Source organism: Camellia sinensis, chromosome 10 (assembly GCF_055761805.1).
Source record: "Camellia sinensis isolate YWXY chromosome 10, ASM5576180v1, whole genome shotgun sequence".
Lineage (NCBI taxonomy): Eukaryota > Viridiplantae > Streptophyta > Magnoliopsida > Ericales > Theaceae > Camellia > Camellia sinensis.
The window spans coordinates 179049501-179065639 of record NC_138970.1 but is presented as its reverse complement, the minus strand read 5'-3'; the positions used below and the strand labels follow the sequence as shown (position 1 = coordinate 179065639).

Here is a 16139-nt window from a genome sequence, read left to right as displayed (position 1 = left end):
TCGTTCTACTACAGGATTCTGTTTCTTCTTTAAAGTTGAATAATGATATAGATGATGTGAGGATGTGATATTCATAATGATATGTGTTTTTATCATGATGTAGCTTTAGTTTTGGGGATGCTTATCTATTTAACGCATTCAGCATTAAATGGATGCTCCTTTGGCTATTGTATTGTTATTACCGCTTTGTTGTACTTCAATTGTTTTACATTATAGTGTTTTGGTTAATACAGCTTCAAGATGAAGTTATACTCTCTGATGATGAGAGATTGCAAATGACTCAAAGCAATGTGAAACTGGTACTCTCTCTTTTTCTGTGTGCGCACCCTCAGTTTGCCCGCATTTTTGGTGCATATCATGGATTTATAATATTCAATTTCATACACGTGATTGCAGCTTCGAAGGCACTTTCAAGCTGATACTCTTCCCGGGATAGAAAGAGTGAGACAGAAAGAGCAAGGTCTTCAAAGGCACCTCTTAAGGGAAGGACCTCTTTTGGCTTTATTATTTATTTTACTTTGAGAACGGAGATGAATGTTCGAAAATTCGTTGCACAAGTAGTAAGGACGTGTCTGCATGGCTGGGTCAATTGTCGTTGTCTTCTGTACTCCAAGTGGTTAAGTAACATGGTTGTGAATCATTTTGGCAGTCTGCTTGAACAATTTTGTCTAATTTGCGTAATCTCTCTCTCTCTCTCTCTCTCTCTCTTTTCGGTACATTGGAGACCATAACTTTTTCGAGGGGGCAATCTTGCCAGTGGCAAGACTTCAACCCTAAAGCTCTTAGCAAGGTGTAAGGGTTCAAGTCTCTAGCTATGCTTGATTTCTACCAGATCCGCCAAGCGACGCATACCTTTGTCTGTTTTGCGTTCTTGATTATTCATGTGAAAAATCAATGCATGTAGCACAGTGTACTTGTTTTTCTTATATGTTTGTTTGTATGTGGGGGTGTCAAAAGGCCATGAGAATAGTAGAGGCATTGGAGGGTAAAGGTTGCAGAGTGCCTTTAATTAAAGGTGAAGCTGAATTGGCTGAGAAGTTGACTGCAATAACTAGGCAGGTTGGTGTTCCTCGCCTTTTTTGTTTCATACATCCTATTTTTGTTGGCCTGTGAAAAAGCATCATACTGATTAGCATTACCTATACAGTTGAAAGGATTTGGAGCAGACCTTTCTAGGAGGGTCCAAAATCTGCTTACTGTGGCTTGTGTTCAGGCAAATGGTGGTGGTGGTGGTGGTTCCATTTATCTTCCGGGATCAACCAAAATACATGATCAGCGTCTTGCTGATATGCAGGAGGTGAGTGCCAATATTTGAAATACTATTCTTGAGGTTGGAAGAGGTAGATATGGTCATTATGAGTTTTTCGTTCTTCCTTCTGCAATGTTAGTTAATAAGTGTGGATATGTCCAGAATGAAACGCATGGTTGTAATCTGTGTTCATTAAATGTGTGATGCTCTGATAAATGATAGTATTTTCTGATGCAAGTTTTACAACAGTAGACAGAAGCCATTGCGAGGCTAGGAAATGTGTTGAATCGGGATATCAGGGACACGGAGATCATAATGGCTGAGGACAAGGAGATGACAGAAAATGGGAGTTAAAGACTAATATCTTGAATGATGGAAACAGTTTTTGCAATTTTCTAATGATGACTTTGGCGTTAAGACACCTTGCATTTGACTTGCTAGTGAAGTATTTTAAAAAAAGTGTTAAACAAATTGCAATTGATTAGAGATCATTAGTTTGCATTTTAATTGTTGAGGGAGGGGTCATGTATAATCCTGCTGGACATGGATAAATTCATTACAAATGATGCATCTGTTAGAAAGATTGGACTAATCTTGATTGCATCTGATTTTCATCTGAGACCATCCATAATCGATCCTCAAAATCCAAGCGTGAGGTTCAGCTCTCCAAACTTCCTGTTAATACTAGAGCCTTGTTTTGGTGAAGATTGTTTTTGGAAATCATTCTTTTCGCATTTGTAGTTGTTTGGAATGACAAAGTGAAAAATTAAGCTTTATTTGAGTAAAAAATATTTAACTTTTTGAATGGTGAAAAATGTTTTCTAGACAAATTTTAAGTCACACTATTACCATCCCATGATCACTATCACCACCTATTTGTCCACCCCACCACCTTGCTGCTACCGCCACCATTGCCATAAATGCATTATTTCCACCACCCCACCATCTTGTGACCACCTCACCATCATCACTAACACCACAACTAACGTATTAGTTTCAAGATTGTAACTAAACATAAGAAAACATTTTTTACAAAAAAATTTAAAAACGTTTTCCCTTGAAACAGTAGAGCCTAACAAGAAATGGTTAAATCCAAAAAGAAAATTGTTTCAGAAGCAAAAATAAATGCCATCAATATTGGCTTGATTTTGGGGTCATTCTTAAACAACAATTTTTAACGGGGTCCATTCTGGTCAGCATATCAGTTGGTTTCATCTATGATCAATGTAAAACCAACCTGAGAGAGGAGGATATTACAAACTCTCAATAACATCATCCACATATCACAACCAATAACTTCAAACCTTACCTTTCAAATTAACTTGCGACAATAAGTATAGTGCATATCTTGAATTGGAGAGATTATACAGAACTAACAGGTTGATTTGTTTGTGGTCTTCTTTATCCTCTAATGACTTTATAATTTTCTTAGAAAATTACAAAATTGAGTCCCAAGTTCCTACCATTCACTATAAGCTTCTGCCATGATCAGCAACACGAGCGATGTCCAGCCAGTAAATACGCGTGCACCTTTCCCCTTACCTTTCTTTTGATCAAACTGTTCCCAGAAATACCCTGTCTGCTGGTAATTCTTCACAACGTTTCTGCCATAACAGAAATGAACAATACTCATCAAAATTGACTAAAGAGTTTAGATCAGAGGCCTTAATTAAGAACTAAAAATGTCATACCACTTACCTAATCAAATTGCTCCTCAAGTCATTATAGATGATCTTGGCTTTGTCTCTATACGGTCCATTTTCTGCACGTGTCAATGCTACGCGTTCAGATTTTATTGAAAATCAGAGCTTTTTTATTTTTATTTTTAATTTACAATAGATAAATCTATGTTTGTGTTTGTGTACCTTTAGAGTAACGGTGAAGTGAGGAAAGAATCATGTAGTTGATGTTCATCCAAATTGGGCCTCTCCAATAGGGTGCATCATGCTCCGTGTTGTATTTCATGTACATTGAGCTTTGGCATAAAAGAGGAGTTTCACAAATTAATTTCTTTAGTAGTTCTAGAATAAACATGATATCATGCAAATAATAGCATATACTAGAAGTTGAGCACACAAGTGATTCGTGTGCAGAAATAGAAGACAGTTGTCACCGTCTTATGAAAAAAGAAATTTAAATGTAGATGGAGGAGAAAAAAAATTGAAATAAGAAACTTGGCAGTTACATAGGTGGAATTTGGGCATGAGAAAATGTGGCATAGGCCCTCACACCAAGTTGATTGTGTGTTTTATATAATAGAATAGATATATGGATAAAGGAGCTCATAAATGATACACTACTTGAGAAACTTCCATCACCTTGTTTTGGAAAGAGAGCGGAGTCCATAATCAGTCCATAAAATGCTCCGGTTTGAAATGAGATTCAGTTGTTGTTCTAGGATCGTTGAGTCCTGTACGTGCATTTGTAAATGCGAATGATATATAATCACCAATTAAAAATAACTTTAAGCCTGTATTTGGATCATGGATTTGGTCAGTGATTTGCTGAGGGTAAAGAAAAGGGAATGGAAATGTGAAATAACATCAGCTTGTATTCCGTTCACATTTCTCTTCTCATTTTGTTTCCCTACACAAATCTCCACCTAAACCTAAGATCCAAACACAGCCCGAAGGAACGAAAGGGGATTTCTTTTTTTTTTTTTTTGAATTAGAGCTTCATACTACGACAGTGTAATGGTAAGAAACACTGAACAGAAGCACAAATAGACTGAGAAAACATTGCTTCGTGATGAGATCCTTCATGCAACTTACAGGTGGAATAATCCCCGCCACAAATGGGAAAAGGCTGACATAGCCAATATGAGGAACAAACCTCAATCTTGGCTGTTCTAAAACTTCCCGAACTAGCTCTCGACTTGCATAATGGTTATTTCCCATTACTTCTCGCCAACTCAAACGAACCTGGAAGGATTAATCATTTTTTTAGAATATGGCAATGTAGACAGTTCTTAGCATTTTATATTCTGGTTCAGTTGCATATAATAATTTCATGAATTGTAGTTATTGTGTATAAGTTGAATACAAGTTCTACACATACAGAAACGATCAGTTGTGTCCGGTTCTGTGATCCTAGACTTTTTCAGTTGAATATAGGATAGTGGTACCATAATCTAAAAGGAATAATAAATGGACAAGGAGCATACCTTTTCTGTGTGATTTCCAAAATCCAAGTAAGTTCCATGTGCATCATCAAAGTGCATCTGCAAAAACATTAAAGCACATCTGAGTACCCAACTTCTTATTTAACTTCTTAAAACATCAATTCATATTGAATTGGAAATAATTTTTTGATAGAATACAAATGTATTGCAGCAAAGAAGATTTCCAAATAATGATAAACTCTTCTTTTGCTTTCTACCTAATTATAGAACTACCAAAAAAAAAAAAAAAGCATCACCAATTACAAAAGATTATAGAAGCTCTAAAAGAACAAGAAATAATGCTAGATAACATAATGAACCTTGTACAAACCTGATTTAGGATTTCAAAATTCGAGAGCAGCTTAGCTGTTGAATCATATTCCTGCATCATTTCCATTTAGAGGTTTAATATGGCAAGAGATGAACCCCGAGATGCAGATGTCTAGTCCTATCGTCATACCTTCCCGAGTTCACGTTCCTTTTGAAGAAGCTTTGAGATTGAATGCATGCAATCTGCTGCAAGAAACATCCAACATCTAAGATCCAAATGACGTTCATCTTCAGTTGGGTGCGACGCACGTGGATAATCATCCAACCCAGAGGTCAGTGTCTGGACATTCCAGTGACAATGTTAATATGGCAACACAACCATTGATGTGTTTGATGAATAGATCTGTTTTAAACATTGGTAATGTTACTAAAAGGGGAACAATTGGATAAATGGATGGAATAAACTATGATTGGAGATCCAAAATCACCAGCATTCATGTACTTCGTCTAGTTAGACAGCTAGTGCTTTCAAAGGTACTTCAATGAGTTGATTGTGATACCCTTGTTTCCTCTTGGATTAGAAGAAACAATATTTGTAAGGTTTTTAAGTTAGGATGAGTGAAAAAGAACAGAATGTTGGAAGAAGAACAAAAATGGCTTAGGTAGATATACGGTGAGCCTGTAAGTTTGATAGGTTAGAGCAAGTGCACTGATTAAGGGGTTCCTACAGCATATTGACTAGGATCAATTTTAATCTGATTCAGCTCAGCCTTGTGGATTGGCTTTAGTTGTTGTATACATCATGTGCAGAAGGTGCGCCCCTTTCGGTGTTTTTTTTATAATAATATTTATTTCTCAAAAAAAGGAAAAAAGAGAAAGAAATAGAGATCCTACTAGCGCACAGGACTACACAACTCCCAATATTTGAACAAAAAAATACTGCTTGAGAACTCATATTCCATATCATGCCCAATATTGAATAGCATTCCTTGTTTAAAAGCCCATAAATAAAAGGAAATAACGAGTATATTTAATTGGAAAAGATTATAGAAACCACATTTTTTTACAGCCTTTATCACTGCCCTCCTCACAAAGAGAGGGCAGGGGAAAAGTTGGTGTCCTTAGCAGAACTGTATTTAATTATTCAGGAAATTTAATTTAATCATGTGAAGTAGAACCTTAGGATTTAATTCGCGCATGGTTGCATTGTCTCTTCCATGCCAAAAATAGCTGCTCATATCCTTGCCTGTTAATCAAAGCAGTGACTTAGAAAACAAAATACTCACAGAAGTAAGAAACATATCAGCATATGTATCTTATCTTTCTCAAAAACAATGATCCAAGTTGAAACATATTTGGCAGGAATTGTGAATGTCCTTTTTTTTTTTTTGTTTTGGTTTTTTCGATCAGCAACAAAGAACAAAATTCTATTAATAATACAAAAAAGAAAAATATTCAAATTGCAAGAAAAAAATAAATTGTGAATGCATTCTCTATATAGTCAGACTCAACAGAGTCGCAAGGATCTTACTTTGCTTGGCTACATGAATAACCATTTGTCCTTTTGCTCACTTCTTTGCTATTCATGGTTTAAAATGTCCGACTAGTCAACAGATCAATATGATGTCGAATGTGGAAAGTTTATCCTATCACCAAGAAGTCTAGAGGAGATGGGCAATATCCATTGGAATGCCCAATCTAGGGTTGGTGGTAGATTTTTCCAGTGATATCTCCAAATGGAAAAAATTAACAACCATGCTAGAGATATTCTACTAACAATCTTATTACTAACACACTCATAAGCTTTAATGGGATCTACCATCACTTGGCGTGGGACAAACATAAACTTGCAAGTGTGTTGATAAAACTGATAGTATCCGTAACATTTCTCAAAAATTAATCACCCAATGAGAAAAAATAAAAATAAAAATAAAACTCCAGATTTACCTAATTGCGTAGTATTAAACCATTGAAACCATGCTTCAAGGCGAACAAATGCCCGGTCTAAGACAAAAGAAATCTGATCCCTCTCGGTGGCTGTAAACTTGTTTCTTTTCATGCCACAAACTAAATCTGAAAAAAAGTGAAGTTTTGAGCTTTGATTAAAAAATGTCTACATCATGATATCATATATACATACATATATATATTTTTTTGTGATAAACAAGGAATAATTTTATTAGAAAAAAGCATCAAGAGGATGCTAAAGAACAACATGATATCATATTATTCTGTAGCAAATATATGAACATACCAAGAATACACACAGATTGACTATAGCTCAACTTAAATGAGAAAGAATGAAATATTACAAAACTTCAATACTCAAAATTATGCATAATGACAATTGGGTTAGATGTCGCTGACCAGGTATAGAGAAGATGTAAGCAGAGTAAATTATTGGTTTTATGTGGATGTATGTCAAAGGGATCATCTTCCACATGATTACAATGAAAATATCCCTTTTACTTGAGAGCAAGGTTGTTAAAATCGGGATCCTAAGTAGGATCGGCGAGAGGGTCTAGTGGATCGGATCGAGGATCGTAAGATCCTACTTTCTATTAAAAAAAAAGATAAAAATTAAAATTAAAATGATACATATTAAAAATAAGGTGAAAAATCATAAAATCTACGATCCTACTTGCGATCCTACCTGCGATCCTATACGATCCCACCTACGATCCTATACGATCCCATACGATCCTACACGATCCCATGCGATCCTACTTGCGATCCTGTTATAACATCGATCCTACAACGATTTGGATCGTTTTGGCAAAGTAGGATCGTAGGATCGTACGATCTTACGATCCGGATCGCGATTTTAACAACCATGCTTGAGAGAAAATTCTTCAAGCTCACAAATCATAAGCCCTCTCCCCCCTTCCTTATTTATTTATGTTGCAAAGTATTGCTGCAGCACATACACTGAATAATTGAAACACTCTTGAGTTGTGACCAAATGATGAAACATAGTTTCTGATATATAACATGTTTTCCTGCCCCTCACAATCAAGTTGTCACTAGAACCCTACAACTTCATATTTGAATCATCTGCTGTAATTTGTACCTCAAAGCGAATAAATGATCCATAGCTCTGCAGCTAATTAAGGCATACTACTTAGAAACTGGATACGAAATTAGTAAATGATCAAACAAAATTCAGTTCTTATAGTGGGAAAAATTGAGCCATGTGGACCATAGCTCCAACAAATAAATGGTTGGTGAAGAAAACAAACATGAACTTCAAAGCTAAAAGTTTTAGTATATAATGCTCCAGTGATGAACAATCATCTGAATGATAAATTGGATATGTGCTACGTGAATATACACACTTGCACCAACTCAAGTGTCACCATCAACTCACAAGGGTAAGATTTTCCTTAACAAGAAAATAATATGCTGAATCCCTAAAATGCCATGATGAAAAAGAAAATTCTCACACAAAAAAATAGCAAAATTCTATTGAGAGATACAAACTAACCACGCAAAACCAAAAATAGAGTTGGTGGATTTCCATTTGTTGGATGCTGAATAATAAATTCCTCGGGGACCTTACTGCAAAAAAAGAAGGAAAAAAAAAGAAATATGTTAATTGTCAATGAAAATTTTTGAAATCCCAAACTCATTACAGTGCTTGCTCGAATGCTTCAAATCACCTTCGAGCTTCATCACCCAAAATCTGTTCACGTGGAATCCATCCATCAACATTCATCAAATCTAACCAATGTCCAATGATATCCAAGGAAATATGTATATCCCAACGCCTGCTCAATGTTAAGGAAAAATATTTATATAAAAGCAAGCAAGCAACAATGGTTAGACTGATAATTTCAGAAATTAGGTCCATATAGTTGATGAAAGAAATAAATACAACACAAACTAAGTAGTAAAAGGCAACTAACCAGATCAATAGTTGATGAAAACCTTCATCCCATAAAAATCCTCTTGGAAAGAAAGGTCGGCTAGGAACAGCAGTATAAAGTTCAGCCGGCCAATATAAAATATAATTTTCACCACTTTTAAACTGCAAGAGACAATTGCCCACTGTATGACTTTGTCAGATGTCCAAACATAGTTGACAAATAAAAGAAATTGTAGTTTTTTTGAGTAAAAGTAAATATATCTAAACAGACCAATCAAATAGAAGAGCATGTGGTTACACTGCTCAAAGCTTGTGAAAAGATAAAGTGAACAAAAGTAGTCATGAAGCATGGAAAAGGCTAAAAAACAAAAGGTCTTGCCCATATCATCTTCTTTAACAAACAAAGTAATTTTTGGTAAATGCATGTGTGTGGATGTATGTATGTTATACAAATGCATGCCCATTTTGTATCCAATTAATTTCTGAGCTTACATTTTTTCTTGGAAGGCCCCCTTTGTTCAATTTGAGCATACTCAAAACACCACCAATTTGATTGCAATAAAAAAATCAATTAATCCTTGATCTTTGATTTGTGCAAGTCCATCTTTTCCCATCTATATTGACCCCATTATATACTCCACAACTTTGCCCCATTTCCATGATCATTCTCAGTGATCATATTAAGATAAAGTATACAATTGAGTACAAGCGTATAATAACCACTGGAGATGAATAATCAAGGGGCTGGCCCAAGATGATTCAAATCCATAACATTATTTGCAAATTTCAAATTTAAAACTGCTCTACATCAAATTTCATATTTACATGATAAACATTGATTTGACGTAGGCTGGAAAAGAATCCAGTAGCTAAAGGTTCAGAAGGATCCTAAAAAAACTAGGATCAAGCTGAAATCTAGTAAAATCTGATCTTGGTTATAAATCAGATTATTATTATTATTACTATTATTATTATTTTATCAATATAAGCTTGACCGTGGGGATATAAAACAAGACCTAGAAATAAAAAAAAAAAGAGACGGTCAAAAGACAATATCATATCTGAAATTTTGTTCTCCAAAAAAGGCCTTACAAATACTTTATTGCAGCAGAAATTCATAAGTCTGTTAGGCCTAAAGTTACTTAACCTACAGGCCGCTCTAATTAGCAATGACTTGGACCCTAATTAAATCATGCAGACAATCAATCTAAAACAAATAAACCTTTTACAGCTAACCTGTAAACCCAGCCCATGTATATCCTAATAACTTTTGTAAACTCAAACCATCTCTCTTCCTCTCTCTCCCCCAAAACACGGTTAATCATATTAGATGGAGATAGTGTGTTTCAAATGGAATTCATGAAGACATAATTGATTTAATATGATTAAGATGATCACATACAGATCTGTAAAACTTACATTAGAGTTACTTGGGACTGAGATTTTTGATTGGCCATAAAAGTAGCCAATTCCACCCAACAAACTCGCAACTGCAGCCTTACCAGTGGAGATGGACTCAGAATCAAGCTGAAAACAACATATCATATTATCAGAACAGTTCATTTTATGCAAAATATAGATTCTGTACAATTGAATACAACTTAAACATAAAATGAAATGGCCACCGGGATTATTTGAACTGCTTGACATTTTATTTTGTTAAGTGAAGTAAGATTCATTTAAAAAAGGCATCTAGGGTATGCCATCTGTATACAAAAGAGGAGAAGAAAAGAAAAACCCTATACATCTTCATGTGTATCAAAAAGCTCTACAAAATTTAAGGGTTGGTCAAGAAAAGAGATCATAAGAATTGTATAATTTTCCTTAAAATCTTGATCACAAAATTTAAGAATTGGTCAAGCTGTCCCTAAGCCTTGAGAAAAAAGGGAGACAAGCATTGTTCTTTTTGAATAGAAAGCTGAAAAAGTCTCCTTAAGCCTATGAACTGGCTGAATAACTTTTATCAACATATTCATAATTTTAAGTTTAAACACAATGAGACCATCCAAATAATAATAATAATAATAATAATAATAATAAACTGTATCTTAAGAATTGTATAATTTTCCTGCAGTCACCAATGTGACTAGGCTTAAAGTGGCATGTTACTTGCAACAAAACTATCAAAGACATGCCATGATCCTAAAAATTCTGCATACAGTGATTTGATTTCAAAAAATGATGACACAAAATATAAGGATTTCATATGAATGGATACCTCATCAGCCAAATTAAAGCATTTTTTGAATTTGTCATCAAATTCTTTTTCCTTCTCATCTAGTTGACTAGTCAGTAAGGTACCTAAAAGTATGAAGCAAAATTATCACAAAGCTGAAATAAAGAGCTTGTACTATTGAAAGTAAACAAAAAAATTACAAGAAATTAGGGTATAAGTCAACGTGTCCACACAAAAAGGATTGCAATATTGCGCACCAAAAAAAGAAATATAATTTTGGGAAGAGGGGGGGGGGGGGTGGTTTCAACTTGTTTATGCAAAAGGAATATGATCCTACATTCAAAAGAAATTTCAATTCCCCAAAGAGCGAAAAGTTCAAAAAATATTTAAATTTAAAATAAACAGAGAAATTTGGTCGGAGGACTCGGACACGTGGTCAGGAAAATGCTACCATTATGCTGAATTCTTGTCAATGACATTGACATCATCACATTGCCTATTGACTTAAAATCTTGATCACAGCACACCCATCTTATCTCCACACCCTCCCGTGAGAATGATCGCACTACACCACTCACTTCTTTTAACAACGTTAACAACTTCACTCTTCCATTTCCTCTACTAAATCAAATTAATGAACGCTATGAATTGACCTGAATCCCATCTCTGTAACAATTCTTTGAAGTTTTTATTCAAGGTCTTTTTAGACAACAATCATTCCCAAAGTTGTCTCTTCCCCCCCTCTTTTTATCAGCATGCCCGTTTACTCTCCTTTGTCTATTAAGTTGATCTTTTCCTACCTCATTGAACTTGTCCACCAAGTTAATTAAAAAACGTAAGTGAAGTTTTTCATGTAATCCTATATGCAGTCCTCTAGATTTCATGACTTCCTAGCATATTGCTAAATTTTTTTGATTGCCTCTTTTCATATTGAAAAGAGGTTATTTACCTCAAATCTAATTCTGCAGTCTTTCTTGTTGGCAATACCAATAAGCAGCCTGCTTTCTTGTGCTTCTGATACGTTATACCAGTATTACTTATAAGGAAGTTTCATAAAGAATGAGACACTTGTAATCTTATAAACATAATGTTCACAATCAAGATAAAGGAAACATGCACGGAACTTGACAGAAGATACCTGTAAGGCTGCTGAGACGTTCTTTAAGTCTTGAATCTTTTAAGCCAGTTCTAGATACAAAAGCAACATCTGTTCTGAAAGAAATCCTACCCGAAATCTGCATAAAAAACAGAAAAGCATATGGGATAGAAGAGAAATGGAAACCTGAGAAAGGCAATCACAGTCTGTGGACACATGTAACCTGTTACCTCTCTGACTGCCTACCTGAAATACTAAAATGTTTGAAGAATCATCGGAAGTGTCTGAGAGTTGCAAACGACCAAACTTTCTCACCTAACAACACATACAAGAGTGTTAGTGAGTAAGCGCGCGCACACACACACACAAGTGAAAGAACCACTGCTGAAAGCTGAAACACGAAACACTATTACGATTATAACACTGTAAAATGGAAGCAAATGAATGTTTTACAAATAGCAGAAATCAACATGGTTTAGCATGCAAAAAAGACAGCAGACAACAAAAACATTAATTCTTACTTGGGCTCCAAGATTTTGCTGGACAAGGTCTGATAAATTGTGAATGTAAGGTGTCCTGAAGCCAGAATAATGGACTTCCAAATCATCCTGCAAGAAATTGGTTTGAGATTAAAGCTGAATTAAAAATATTGTTGGGGCCACAAAATACATAAACATGGAGGAGCACAGGCATGCATGAGTAATTATATCCTCTTTCACAATGAAGGTTCCCGTGCATCTATCTGACAACATACCATTGATTCTAAATTTAGATTCCAACTGCCAACATCTGTTCGTGATCCAAAAGCCAAGAGAGAATTCTCACGAATGTTCAGGGTCTCCCTACTCAAACTCAAAGCGTTCCCATCTTCATCCGCAAGATAGAAGAAAAGGTGCACAGTTTGCATCTCCTCACTAAGCTTGGATCTGATAAAAAAAAGCCATTATAACAAATGAACAAAACATAAGCCAGCAATACCATCCAACTTCTAGCAACTCCCAATTTAAGAATAGAAGATATTCAAGAATTCATGATATGAAACAAAAACGTGAAAACTATAAATTATGTTAAGTAAGAGAAGATAAATGTAATTTACCAATTCTTACAGAGTATAGAAAGTCAAATGGAAAAAAAGAAAAAAAGAAAAAAAAGAGAACCTCACTGCCATAGTCCAAGAAGTGAGCAAGTTTCTTTAGTCATATTTGTAAACCATGACATGAGGCACAGTTCTAAAGAGAGCTTCCTAGGCTATGCTTCAAAGTGTGAAGCACGTGGCAAGCACATAGGTTTTGAACTTAAGAATAGCCACATCCTTATCTATTGCTGAATTCATTAACAAATAAATATTTTTCTCAAAATTAAGACTTCTAAGATAAGAATGCATTCTAATCCTCATCCTGTCATTGTTTGTATTAATGCTATCATTAATTAAATTTAATTCATTCATTCCTTTGGGGGTTTTCAATAAATTGTTTGCAATTAAAATTCAACAGAACTGAACATTTTTTATGACCTTTTTTCGTCTTTAGTCCTAAAATTCGAGTTAATTTACAAAAACCAATTGTTTGCTGATGACATGATGTGTAATCCCTAAATATAGACCTTTAAAATTTCCCCCCAAAAATATACATTTATTTGATAAATTTCCAAACACACATTTAACCCATGAGAAGTATTCATTCAGTACCAATTTGCTTTCGACAATATAGAAGTACTGTTACAAAACACCCACAATATGAAACTACTACTATAACAATGGGTAAATGTACTGGCAATACAAATACACAACCCAAACAATAGTACTGATGAGTGCATTCTTACAAGGTCCAATAATTAATGCCTAAACTGCTAACAATGCAAACCATAATTCCCAGCATCTTTACTGTGTAAAATTTCAAATAAATAAAAACCATAACATAGGAAAAAATGTGAGCAATTGCCGTAAAATGGTCAATGACGGGTATATGGATGTTAATCAAGACTAACATACATTTCTTTTTATGCAAACCAATAATTTCCACCTCAGATTCACATGCTATTTTCTTATAGGTTGTCGTGTAGAAAATCTCCAGTTTTGGGGCTATATCCACTAAACAAAACATGCTTATTAGAGGTATTTGATAAGACAAATGTAAGATTGGTGGGAAAGATATTTACTTCTCACTTTGCACATCAATTCGAACTGCCCAGTCCCCTCCATAGCCACTGCCATCTTCTTTGGATTTCAAAAAACTTGTAATCAAGGTCATATCTTGGTCAACTAGCATTTGACGTCCATAATCCCGTCCATTGTGAAGCGTCCAACCGTATGTCTTCAATTCATCTGAATCTTGGCAGACATGTCGCATGAAATATCTTCCATCCTTTAAACCAAGCCACATCAATCCAGCAACCAGAGACTGTGGAGTCCTGACAACTACAACTGTTAATTTTATTTAATTTTATTGATAAATAACTGTTAATTGCAACCATCTTTACCACAATGCATAAAATTGAAAGGGGTAACAAACTTCACAGTGAATTTATGGAACCTCTTGGGATGAAGAAACAATGCTCAAACACCAGTCATCCTCGGCTCCTTTTATTTCAAATCGAAACACCCATTATTTTGACTCATAATTTTGAAAGCGACCCAGCTACAAAATTCTGAATTAATTTTTATATGAAAATTATGTTTGTAAATCATTTTACAATCGTAAAAAAGGAATTTTATTTTCCCCTCTCTCTCTGCCTCTTCTTTGTATTGCAGTAGTAAACATAAGTCTTAAACTGGAGGCAAACATCATAAACTTTGTTCTTAAATTCACCACTTGTTAGGATGATTAGCTAAGTCCCCATTTGGCTTTAGCAAAATAAGCTTTTTTTTTTTTTTTTTTTTTTTTTTTTTTTTTTTTTTTTTTTTTTTTCGGCTAAAGCCCATTTGTTTTCGGCTAAAAAAGCAACTAAAAAATCTACATTTTTTAGCAACAATGAAAGCAACAGTTTTATAGATTCTATAAACGTGCAGATAAAATTTGACAAGAGGCAGTGGAATACCTTGCACGAATTCCAAGATAAACGTTAGGACGATAAGTCCCCCAATACAAGCTCTCCTTGTGATCACCTTGAAACTACAACAATTGATTCATCCAAATCTCAGTAACACACACAACATCATATACATACATACATATATATATATGAGTTCATTCAAATTGTAGATGAAAGTTTCACCTGAGGAAGATCCATGATCTTTGGGGCAGGGAATGGGGTCACGACCCTGGGTTTCTGAGGATATTCAACGGCAATTATAAGTCGATGAATCATGAAAAGGACAATCAAGAACGCGATGATAGCAAATCCTAGAAGAACTTTGAGATCAACATTTAGGAGGCGAATGAGACTGTGGTCTCTGCTTCTGTGCTTTCGGAGTTTGGGATTGCGGAGAGTGGTTCGATCTTCGTCGGCGTCTGTATTGAGTTTGATTCTGCTTCTCGCACTTCGTCGCCCACTTCCAGCCATTTTCAGATCAGTGAGCACTGAGGAGAGAGAGAGAGAGATGAAGATGGAAATGTGCCGTGGACTTCGGCTGGGCGAGTATGGACCCTTGTCTGGTCCAAGTTTAGGCCCAATAGTAATGAAGCTCCATTAGCAAACATTGGCCTACTTTGAGGCCCATTTATTGATTGAAGCCCAATTTTACAAACTTTGTTGTTCAACGGCCCAAGCAAACTTGTAAAAAACCAGAGTACAAGCAATAATCAATATTTCTAAAACTAGTAATTAGGGTCGAAAATGAACCAAGTAATAGGTTATTTAATTTTGATTTGATAATTTAACGAGTTTGAATTTTTTATACAACGAATCGATTTTGAATGAATTTTTAACAAGTTGTACACAAATTGAATTTAAATAACTTCATTTTGGGAACATGGAAAACAAATTAGCTTATTGGCTTATTGGGTGTTATATCACCTCTACTTTTTTCTATGTTTTATCAAAAAAATGCCAATAAATAGCTTTGTTAGCTTTTTTCTTACTTCCCAAAAGTCAAGTAATAGAACTTAACAAGTTTAAAATTATGTTTATATTTAACTTATTTATATAATGAGTTAATGATGAGTTTTTAGCTTTGTTCATTTAACAGCCATACTAGTAATTAAAATTCTACCAAAGGAAGCTTTTCATGGCATTGAAAATTTATAAGGAAAAAAAAAAAATACAAAAATATTATTATTATTTTTCCATGCAAGCAAAAGTGTTGAATTAAATTTCACTTATCACTCTTACCCTTCTACCAAAATCTCTTTTGCCTCTATCACTTTTAATAATTAATCTTTTACG

General features: G+C 34.7%; 1 protein-coding gene across 5 annotated transcripts; it reads right to left on the bottom strand.

The window, feature by feature from the left end:
- Positions 1 to 2542: 2542 nt before the first annotated feature.
- On the bottom strand, positions 2543 to 15384 carry LOC114310315 (mannosyl-oligosaccharide glucosidase GCS1). Of its 5 annotated transcripts, none has more exons than XR_014342991.1 (22): positions 15030 to 15381; positions 14853 to 14926; positions 13974 to 14225; positions 12571 to 12742; positions 12338 to 12424; positions 12063 to 12131; positions 11859 to 11955; positions 10763 to 10845; positions 9964 to 10071; positions 8585 to 8706; positions 8339 to 8446; positions 8164 to 8237; positions 6627 to 6752; positions 5858 to 5925; positions 4870 to 5019; positions 4741 to 4791; positions 4413 to 4469; positions 4082 to 4170; positions 3568 to 3659; positions 3115 to 3224; positions 2948 to 3011; positions 2543 to 2853 (listed from the first exon to the last, which is right to left on the bottom strand). XR_014342991.1 is itself a non-coding variant. In XM_082892941.1 (22 exons), the coding sequence occupies exons 1-22, from the start codon at positions 15315 to 15317 to the stop codon at positions 2709 to 2711; spliced, it is 2547 nt and encodes an 848-aa protein (XP_082749067.1). In that variant the 5' UTR covers positions 15318 to 15384; the 3' UTR covers positions 2543 to 2708. The 5 variants fall into 5 exon arrangements, 4 of the variants coding, with proteins under 4 accessions (XP_082749067.1, XP_082749066.1, XP_082749069.1 ...); XM_082892941.1 differs by having other exon boundaries at positions 4021 to 4170; positions 15030 to 15384; XM_082892940.1 differs by having other exon boundaries at positions 2948 to 3026; positions 4021 to 4170.
- Positions 15385 to 16139: the final 755 nt, after the last annotated feature.